The sequence below is a fragment of the Rana temporaria genome, chromosome 13 (assembly GCF_905171775.1).
Source record: "Rana temporaria chromosome 13, aRanTem1.1, whole genome shotgun sequence".
Classification (NCBI taxonomy): domain Eukaryota; kingdom Metazoa; phylum Chordata; class Amphibia; order Anura; family Ranidae; genus Rana; species Rana temporaria.
In genome coordinates this window covers 108,033,622-108,045,150 of record NC_053501.1, presented here as the reverse complement: position 1 = coordinate 108,045,150, position 11,529 = coordinate 108,033,622, and the positions used below count along the sequence as shown (strand labels likewise).

Here is an 11,529-nt window from a genome sequence, read left to right as displayed (position 1 = left end):
GCAAAACTATGAAGCAAAGTGTAATAATAGAGGAGGATTAAATACCTTCCAAGTAGCCAGCAGCAGGTGGAGACTGATTACTGGGAGGGTATTTAGTCCCTCCTTTATTATTAAACTTTGCTTCAGTATTTTGCCCTTCTGTCCAGAAACTGCTGGCTATTTATCATGCTCCTGCTTTTGCCCTGTATCCTAATCCTTCTGCCTTGTATCTGCTCTGCTTGACCCTGGTCCCAATCCTATTTCCTCCCTTTCTTGCATCTCCTTCACTCGTATCTTCTTGTTTGCTGCGTTTTCTGTTTTGCTGTTTTTTGGATGGATTTTGGTTTCAAAACCGTTAAATCTTTACAAATCACACTACCAAGCCAATTGTTGGTAGAAGCCAATTGACCTACGAGATGTGGTTTTATTACTGAGGAGGCGGAAAACTGGAAGACAGCTAGTCATAAAAACAAAACAAAAAAACACACACACACACACAACACACACACACACACACACACACACACACACACACACACACACACTATATGGATAACGCCCGTTGAGAGCAATAGCTTAGGACTCTGGTGCTACAAGACATCATGCCAACTACTTGCCAGGAAGACCAGCAGCATGTACCTACCAATCATTGCAAAAAGGTCAGAGTTGTACACTGACCCCTCCCTGTGGCGGCTCTTGTCCAGATGTGGCCTGTAAAGCACCCGTGAGACCATCAGACCAAAAAAGGCTCCAAACGTATGAATGGTCATAGATCCACCGGCATCTTTCGCCTATGAAAGAAATATATATATTATTGTGTTATATTTAATCACCCATAAAATTGTTCCTCAAATTAGGAAAGTTCTACCTTGAAAAACCAATAATGATTTCTACAGTAGGTAGATGAACCAGCCAATGACAAGGAGAGCAATTCTACAGCCTTGACAAATGGTGTATTTTATCTGGGTATTCCTCAGGGTGGAGACTTTTAGAAACCCCCACCTACGCGCAACCCTCAACCTTCCCATTTACACTTGCCTCAACGATGTTCAGTATAACATATTCATTGATTCCGAAAAGAGTCACTTCAAAGAGGTCCATAACGAGTAGCTGGACAGACCTGGTTTTGCCAAGGACAGCTCCGAAGGAGATAAGCACAGCTCCCGTGCAGAAGTCCGCATTGATCATACTGGCAATATAAAAATGATACAGCATTACTCCGACGACTTCCCCCCAACACTTCCCAGAGACACGCAAAGAGGCGAGAACAAAATCTCTCGAAATGGAGGAGATAGCTCATCCACATGTTTCTTAATTGGAAGAATCTGATGTCTTGTTCTAGAGACCACTCTTTGGATTTCCCTCACTTTCCATTCTGGTGACAAATGTCACAAATAAAAAATTGAGATGGTGGATCCACCTAGTGGGGGACATAGATTGCAAAAAGGAACTTGACATTTTGTCTTGCAAAAATATGTTTTGACCATCGGCCATATTAGGTAAATGAAATCACAAGAATTCCTGCCCTTTTGTGTACAAACAGCTTTGGGGAAGGAATGCCCCAGTGCACCAATTGGGTTTGATCCGTGTTCGGATCAAACCAAGCTCATCTTTTTCTCTTATCCAACCAGAAGTCCAAAAAACGTTACAATTGTCTCTAGAACAAGTGGTGGATACCTTGAACAATATTGATTGTATCAGCACAGAGTGGTCCTGTGGATACTTCTAAAATGATCAGTGTCCTATTAATTGGAACGAAAAAAAAAAATTTGAATAGAAGGCTTGGACTTTTTAGGCACAACCAAGTATATATATGGGGTTTTATACATATAGAAAATAAATACATTAAAAATACCCACATTTAAAAAGTCAATACAGAAAAGTCATACAATTCATACTGTACAAAGCCAATGGAAAACTGTAGAAACTTGGCAGATGAAAAAAAAAAAAAAACAAAATCACTCAACGATCATAATTGAATCCAGAAAACAAGGCTATGTAAAATATCGTCAGGGCTCAGCCCTTCCTTCTCCAAGCTGGCAGCTCAGCTGTCAGCCATTACCAGCTCCCATCTCTCCACTGCGACTCACACCCGTTGATGATCCTGCTCGTCCGTCCTGTCTACTTAAAGCCTTCCAGCTCAGTTGCTCTCTGCCTTCGCCTTGGTCAACATCACAGAGACTTTCTCCTGCGTTCCTGTTGAAGACTGATTGGCTGCCATTCATTCTGGCTCCTGATCCCGCTTGCTGTACTACTACGTTTATCTCTGGCTCTCTGACATTGGCTTGGCTGACTACCCGATCCGGTTACTGAACTCTGGCTATGTTTTGACTACGGCTTACTCGGTTTACCTTATTATTAAACAAGTGTTATTTAACTGTACTTCTGTTTTGGTCCGATTCATGTTTCTCACAAAGATTGAGATGAATAAAATGTCCTAGGCTCTACCTGCCACGTGCCTTGCACTTCTTCAGGAGCATCAAAAAATACTAATATATCATATGAGACAATGTACATACAATTTAAAACCAAAGTTAACGTGCAGCAGGCTTGGAGCGTGGGCAGTTAGAAGGGGATGGTATTATAATCCTGACAACATAGTGTCACTAGCACTAGGTGTTATTTTTCGAGCGGCTATCGTATGGAGATTCTGCTCCTATTTCTACATTAAGGTCATACACTGGCTATTTACACCTAGACTACCAGTACTACAGCCATATATCGAGCCCTCAAGGAAACGATTGGGTATTTTTACCCTTATTTGGAGGACCGATTGTACATTTATCCTCTACCAAGGTATTCATTCGGCTTTTGTTTGGCTTTTAAAAGACTGCTCTTCCCATAATTGAACAGTCTTTCTCGCTTGTGTCAGTGATACCAGTGTTCTACTTTTCTTGACACCCTTAGCCACATTATGTTGTCAGGATTATCATAATACCATCCCCTTCTAACCGCCCACGGTCCAAGCCTGCTGCACTTTAACTTGGTTTTTAAATTGTACCGTACATTATCTCATATGATATATTAGGCTCTTTGATTAGGGTGACCAGACATCCCCGTTTCTGGGGGCAGTCCCCGGATTGAGGACACTGACCCCGGACCAAGTCCTGTCCCCCGTATTGGATTTGAACAGAGGCTGGGGCAATTTCATGGACAGTCAGGGAAGAATATGAATAAATAATATGAATTACCACCCCCCCCCCCGCTCCTACTAGCTTAAGGGGGGGGGGGGGTTTTTTTTTTTTTCCATTATCTGTGGCCCCTTTCTGATGATCATGCGCTGGTCAGAGCGGGAGGGAATATTTATTCAGTTTCGGGTGCATGCCCATTCAGCTCCGCTCTCATGTTCTTCTGCCTTGGCTCAAGTCCCGGCCAGCCGCCTGCCTGCTTGTCTCCTTGCGTTCCCTGGCATATTGATCTTTCCTCCACCCGGTAGTAGCCGGGGCCCGAAGAGAAGGACTTGACAGGCTGTGAGGCGGTCAGTGGCGGCGACGGGCAGAGAGTTTCAGATTGCCGCTATTATTAGTATAAAAAAAAAAAAATTATAATATTATTAATAAAGTCCCCGGATTTCATTTAAAAATCTGGTCATCTTATCTTTGATGAATAAACTAAAATATATATACACACAAACAATATATATATATATATATATATATATATATATATATATATATATATATAAATATATATATATATCCCTGGTTGTGCCTAAAAAGTCCAAGGCTTCTATTCCAAAAAAATAATTGTTCCAATTGTAGATACCTGTTCCTGTGACAATTGCCCAAGGAGGAACTTTTCTCTTGAGATTCTATCTCACTTCCTGTTGCATTTCCTGCACAGGAAATGCAGAGAAATCTCCTCACCAAAGGTGGCACCAATAGCACATCTGGAACTGTCGTTTTTTACTAGGCATCACACTGAGAACAATGGGCCTGATCCACAGCCGCCGAGCGCAACTTAACTTTTCAGAGTTAAGTTACACTGCCGCAAATCTCCCAAGTTAGGTGCCGATCCACAAAGCACTTACCTGGAAATTTGCGGCGGTGTAACTTAACTCCGTCCGGCGCAAGGCGTTCCTAATACAAATGGGCGATTCCCATTTAAATTAGGCGCGCTCCCGCGCCGGACGTACTGCGCATGCTCCGTCGGGTAACTTACCCGACGTGCATTGCGCTAACTGATGTCGCTCCGACGTCATTTGCTTAGACGTTAACGTAAATGGCGTCCAGCGCCATTCACGAACGTCTTACGCAAACGACGTAGAGTTGAAAATTTCGATGCGGGAACGACGGCCATACTTAATAGGGCTTAGTCAAATAGGACTCAGCCCTATTTTTACGCGGCGTAACTCGACGTAAACAACGTAGATTTAGCGCGACGGGCCCGTCGGAACGTTCGTGGATCGCCGTAAGTGTTCATTTGCATATTCTAGGCCGGCCGCAATGGCCTCGCCACCTAGCGGCCGGCCTAGAATTGCATCCTTAAGATCCGACAGTGTAATTCAATTACACATGTCGGATCTTCTGCCTATCTATGCGTAACTGATTCTGTGGATCAGTTCCATAGATAGAAACAGGGATACGACGGCGTATCCCTTTTGTGGATTACCCCCAGTGCTTCTAACATAGGATTCCAGAATCCGATTTCTTTAAAAAGGAAAGAAAGTTATTTTCTTAAACTGTAGTCTTCAAGCTACAGCTTTTTGCTTGTCTTTATCCGACCCTTGGGGCACTATTCCTCCCACTGATAGTTGGCAGAATTGTGTCTCCTATCAGTGGGAGGAATAGTGTCCCAAGAGCCAGACAAGGCAAGCAAAGAGCTGCATTTAGCCCCCCGAGCTGTAGTATAGTGTCTTGTATCCAGTGCCCAGGGCAAAGATGCCAAGCTGTGCCCCCTCTTAAGTTCATGATGTGCAAGCTTAGGGGAATCTACACCCAGCAGTCACTCACTTGTTAAAATCACTGGGCCAGATTCAAGAAGCAATTGCGCCCGTGTAACCATAGGTTACACAGCGCAATTGCTTACTTGTTCCGGCGTTACGAATGCTCCTGATTCAGGAACATCGCTACGCCGACTGCAGCCTAAAATCTGCGCGGCATAAGGCTCTTATGCCACGCAGATTTTAGGCTGCATTCTAGCGAAAACCGCTAGGGGGCGCTCCCATTGTGATCTGTGTATAGTATGCAAATTGCATACTAACACCGATTCACAACGTTGCGCGAGCCCTGCGTACGCAAATTTCGTAGTTTGCGTACGTCGGGTTTCGCGTAAGGTTACACATCCTAATAGCAGGCGAAGCCAATGCTATAGGATACCCACGTTCCCGCGTTGCGATATTTAAAATCTACGTCGTTTGCGTAAGTGAATTGTGAATGGCGCTGGACGCCATTCACGTTCACTTTGAAGCAAATGACGTCCTTGCGACGTCATTTGCCGCAATGCACGTCGGGAAAGTTTCCCGACGGAGCATGCGCTCTACGCTCGGCGCGGGAGCGCGCCTAATTTAAATGATTCCCGCCCCCGGTGGGATCATTTACATTGCGCGCGCTTACGCCGGGCAATTTTGCCAGCGCGCCCTCGCAATTTACGGAGCTACTGCTCCGTGAATCGAGGGCAGCGCAAAATATTTGCGGGGGCGCAGGGCAAAATTGTTGCCCTGTGCCTCCGCAAATAAAGCGCAAATGTACCTGAATCTGGGCCACTGTCACTACTTCTGTCAACCTTGCAAGAGAAGGAAGGTACCCCCATCCCAACAGTAAACGATTGTGCCCATCGCAACCTTTCCTCCTGCCCACCCCGTGTCCTAGAGAAATAGTGCTGCATTGTTGGTGTTGGTGGGAGAAATGGTGCCCCATCCTTGGTTTCAATGGAAGGAATGGTGCTCCATTGTTGGTGTTGGTGGGAGAAATGGTGCCTCATTGTTGATGTTAGTTGGCAGAATTGTGTCTCCTAACCAACAATGAGGCACCATTTCTCCCACTGACACCAACAATGGAGCACCATTCTTTCCATTGAAACCAAGGACGGGGCACCATTTCTCACACCAACAATGGAGCACCATTCTTTCCATTGAAACCAAGGACGGGGCACCATTTCTCCCACCAACACCAACAATGGAGCACCATTCTTTCCATTGAAACCAAGGACGGGGCACCATTTCTCCCACCAACACCAACAATGGAGCACCATTCTTTCCATTGAAACCAAGGACGGGGCACCATATCTCCCACTGATACCAACAATGTAGCACTATTCCTCCCACTGATGCGAGACACTATACTGCAGCCCGAGGGGTGGATGTGTCACTTTGCTAGCCTTTATCCAGCCCTTGGGACACCATTCTTGCCACTGATAGTCACCATTCTGCCAAGTAGCATAAACAACAGGGCACCATTTCTTCAACAAGCACTATTCCTCCCATTGAAACCAAGGATGGGGCATAATTTCTCCCACTGACACAAACAATGGAGCACTATACCTTCCACTGATACAAGACACTATACTGAAGCCCAGGGACTGGATGTGGCCCATTGCTTGCCTTTATTGGGCCCTTGAGACACTATTCTGCCAAATAATATCCCAACAATAGGACCCCATTTCTCCCACTGACACCAACAATGTAGCATTCTTTCTCCCATTGATACCAATGATGGGGCACCATTTCTCCCACTGACATCAACAATGGAGCGCTATTCCTCCCACTGATACTAGACACTATTCTACCAACTAACATTAACAATGGATATACATGTTTGTAAGTGCATTTCCTTTAAAGTCAATAAATTGTGACTAACATATTGCACTTAGGTGGCGCTTCCGGTTTTGTTCCCCTAACATTAACACTGGGCTACCATTTCTACCACTGACACCAACAATGGAGCACTATTCCTCCCATCGATAACCAATGATTTGGAACCATTTCTCCCCCCAATACCAAATGTGGAGATTAGACATGTGCACAACAAAAATTTTCGTATTTGTTCCGTTTCGTCTCGTTCCGTAGATTCGTAATTTCGTAAGACTCAAGTTTTCCTATTCGGACCTGTTCGCATTTTCGTAAACAGTTTTATTTTCGTTTATACTGAATGATTCGTAATTCTGTCCAGTTTATTTTCGTTGATTCGAAATTCGTAATTTTGTTAGATAATAATTTTCGTTTAATGGATTCGTAATTTTGTACATAGCAACACGCGGCTAATCCATATCAAGATATACTTTCTCTTAAGCCCCGTACACACGGTCTGACTTTTTGCCAACAAACGTCAAAATGAGCTTTTTCCCAAAAAATCCGACCCTGTGTACGCTCTATCAGACAAACTTTTTCGGTTTCAAAAGTCCGGCCAACTCCCTTCGGACAAAAATCAACGGAAAAGTTTGTTGGAAGTCCGATCGTGTGTACGAGGCTTTACACTGTACAAAAGAGATAAGCTGATTGGCTAAGATATTAAGTAATCACTCACCAACTACACTGCCCAGTGCCCATTCGAAAGAACGATACAAGAACACAAATTTGCAAACAGACAGAGAAACGGATTTACCAAACACACACAAATGAAAATCCGAACAGACAAAGGATTTAAAATACGGAATGCAAATTGTTCGTTATAGATGTAATTTTCGTTCTTTTGCTTTTTCGGTGTTTCGTATTTTAGTAAGATTGTCCAAATCGTACGTTCGTATTTTCGCTTGTTCGTTATTTTGCTTATTCGTAATTTTCGAAGTTTGGTTCTTTCAGCTTTTTGGATGTTCGAATTGATACGAATGTACGGAAAACTAACAAATTCGTACGAAAATCCATTTGTTACGAACAGGAACGCACATGTCTAGTGGAGATGTTTACTCCTGATATCGGAAAAATTTCCATTCCTACTGGACACAGTCCAACCCCCCTAAAGTCGGGAGGACAATAAACTGGCCCTTTGTTTAGAAAATGTGACGACCCCTGTTCTAAAACATCTGTGATAAGTCTATCCTAATACAAAGAATCTAGACTTAACACATTGTGCTTAGTAGAGGCATGAGAAATAACCCAAGGGCACATAAATTATATTCCGTCATATACACAGTAAATTGGTTCCTTTTTCGTATTTAATAAAGATGGAGTAATAAAGATCTTGTGAAATTTCCTCTATATTGCAACAACTGAAAGGTAAACAAGACTACAATGGAGTGGACCTTGATAAAGTCAGTTTTTTGCCAAGTACATTGCAATAACTTTCTCTTTGTTGAGAACATCAGAGTGAATTTCGGACAGAGTAAATAGGCTTTTGTCTCTGCTTCTCTGCCAAATATCGATCCAACTCAGGTGACCAAAGTATGGATTCCCACCTCCCCCTCACCTCTCAATGCCGACGTGGATTTTGCCATCATGGAAGCCATGGAAGAAGCCTTGAATGAGCGTTGACCACTGGAGACCAAAGGCTGCGATCAGGAAATTGAAAGCTACGCTGCTGAAACCGTAGCGCTTCAGGAAGGTCATCAGGAAACCAAAGCCGATGAAAATCATGGTGTGGACATCTTGGAAGCCTTAAAAAAACAAAACAATTAGAAATGGTAAGCCTAAGGCATAGAGAAGAGGAAAGTTTCACAAATTGGTTTGGAAAAGGGTTTGCTTGTCTCCTCCAGGGCAGGTCCTCCCCCGGTTTCCTTCGCTAAGAAGCTTCCTCCACTTGGATGGACAGCTTGGGATCCCCTGTAAAACTATAGGCCCCAGCCAGCATAGCTGGGCCTACTTGATAGGAACACAGCCCCAAACCAGCGTGGTCCAGGGACTGAAATCACACACATACCCACCTCGCGCCAGGAGGGCCACGAGGCGAAGGACCTCGAAAAACAGCGTCTGCCCCTTAAGTACCCCTTCCCAGCATGTACAGCGGGGCACTATTCCCACTGGGTTGCTGCCGAGAAGGGTCACTTAACACACTATGGTTCGCCCGAGTTCCAACATGGGCCCGAAGTGGTAACGCCACCTACAGGCAACAAGGGAAAACCTCCACAGCCAGAACAGAGGTGAATTTGAATAGAATTAACAGAGTCTGAGCCCAACTATGGCTTAGACGCCCCTTACAATCGCGCCCGACTCATTGGGGGACCAGCGCTACAAAGGTTAGCCTTTTAGTCTCTTTTCAATTAATGATACAAGCAACTGGTCCTATTTTGACCAGCAAGACCAAGTTAGCAACCTGAAACTGAAAGCAAATGAACTTGTCAACTTACTTAAGAGGGTAGAACATCATATCATGGACACTAGAAGGCACACTTCTTTGTCATTTTGATTCTATATCTGCGTGGTTGCGCTTTTTTGCTGGAGCGATTGTTGCCCATGATTATCTGCTAACAATCATTACACATATGGAGCAATGGAGTTTAGCCTGGATTAGGGATTATTCTCCAAATTTGTATATATATAGTGATCACAGGAAGATTGTGGGCAATGATCACCATCTTGCATCGGACCCCTCTCTAAAAGTTAAAAAAAAAAAAAAAAAATTGTATCAATTTTATCCCCCTAGAAGGGGGAGGGGGTGGATTTTTTTACATTTTCATAAAGAAATAGATAAATAAAACAGCATGCTCCCCCTCCTTTTCCAAATTTCCAAGTCCATACTTTTGTGTTCTCTCCTCGAACATGGACAGGTTATATTCCCTCCATGGCCAACGACTCGTTCTGTTCGCTCAATGGCAACATGGCCAACAACTTGCCTCTGTTCCCTCCATAGCCCACAACTTGCCTCTGTTCCCTCCATAGCCCACAACTTGCCTCTGTTCCCTCCATAGCCCACACCTTGCCTCTGTTCCCTCCATATAGCCCACAACTTGCCTCTGTTCCCTCCATAGCCCACAACTTGCCTCTGTTCCCTCCATAGCCCACAACTTGCCTCTGTTCCCTCCATAGCCCACAACTTGCCTCTGTTCCCTCCATAGCCCACAACTTGCCTCTGTTCCCTCCATAGCCCACAACTTGCCTCTGTTCCCTCCATAGCCCACAACTTGCCTCTGTTCCCTCCATAGCCCACAACTTGCCTCTGTTCCCTCCATAGCCCACAACTTGCCTCTGTTCCCTCCATATAGCCCACAACTTGCCTCTGTTCCCTCCATAGCCCACAACTTGCCTCTGTTCCCTCCATAGCCCACAACTTGCCTCTGTTCCCTCCATAGCCCACAACTTGCCTCTGTTCCCTCCATAGCCCACAACTTGCCTCTGTTCCTCCATATAGCCCACAACTTGCCTCTGTTCCCTCCATAGCCAACAACTTGCCTCTGTTCCCTCCATAGCCCACAACTTGCCTCTGTTCCCTCCATAGCCCACAACTTGCCTCTGTTCCCTCCATAGCCCACAACTTGCCTCTGTTCCCTCCATATAGCCCACAACTTGCCTCTGTTCCCTCCATAGCCCACAACTTGCCTCTGTTCCCTCCATAGCCCACAACTTGCCTCTGTTCCCTCCATAGCCCACAACTTGCCTCTGTTCCCTCCATAGCCCACAACTTGCCTCTGTTCCCTCCATAGCCCACAACTTGCCTCTGTTCCCTCCATAGCCCACAACTTGCCTCTGTTCCCTCCATAGCCCACAACTTGCCTCTGTTCCCTCCATAGCCCACAACTTGCCTCTGTTCCCTCCATATAGCCCACAACTTGCCTCTGTTCCCTCCATAGCCCACAACTTGCCTCTGTTCCCTCCATAGCCCACAACTTGCCTCTGTTCCCTCCATAGCCCACAACTTGCCTCTGTTCCCTCCATAGCCCACAACTTGCCTCTGTTCCCTCCATATAGCCCACAACTTGCCTCTGTTCCCTCCATATAGCCCACAACTTGCCTCTGTTCCCTCCATAGCCCACAACTTGCCTCTGTTCCCTCCATAGCCCACAACTTGCCTCTGTTCCCTCCATAGCCCACAACTTGCCTCTGTTCCCTCCATAGCCCACAACTTGCCTCTGTTCCCTCCATAGCCCACAACTTGCCTCTGTTCCCTCCATAGCCCACAACTTGCCTCTGTTCCCTCCATAGCCCACAACTTGCCTCTGTTCCCTCCATAGCCCACAACTTGCCTCTGTTCCCTCCATAGCCCACAACTTGCCTCTGTTCCCTCCATAGCCCACAACTACTTCTGGCGTGGTGTAAACTTGGTTCCCTCTGGCCAAAATCATTGATTTCATTTATTTTGGATAGTGTATTTATTTATTTCAGGTAATTACATAGTGCCGTCAATTTATGCAGCGCAGATGACTTTAGGGGGGGAGCGCTGAAGTGTGGCCAGCGGAAGTAGAAGATGTAGACGTCCATTGTGAAAGTCAGGGGTGGGAGTGGTGTCCCATTGTGGGAGTCAGGGTTGGGAGTGGTGTCCCATTGTAGGAGTCAGGGGTGGGAGTGGTGGGAGTCAGGGGTGGGAGTGGTGTCCCATTGTGGGAGTGGTGTCCCATTGTGGGAGTGGTGTCCCATTGTGGGAGTCAGGGGTGGGAGTGGTGTCCCATTGTGGGAGTCAGGGGTGGGCGTGGTGTCCCATTGTGGGAGTGGTGTCCCATTGTGGGAGTCAGGGGTGGGAGTGG

General features: G+C 45.7%; 1 protein-coding gene across 1 annotated transcript in view; it reads right to left on the bottom strand.

Moving 5' to 3' along the window:
• Nucleotides 1–622: 622 nt before the first annotated feature.
• Nucleotides 623–11,529, bottom strand: part of RHBG (Rh family B glycoprotein) — a gene marked incomplete at its 3' end in the record, with an annotated part of 31,594 nt that continues 20,687 nt past the window's right edge. Inside the window, 3 exon segments of the mRNA XM_040332363.1 lie at nt 623–770; nt 1,018–1,168; nt 8,322–8,508. Coding sequence (XP_040188297.1) covers nt 623–770; nt 1,018–1,168; nt 8,322–8,508 — 486 coding nt within the window.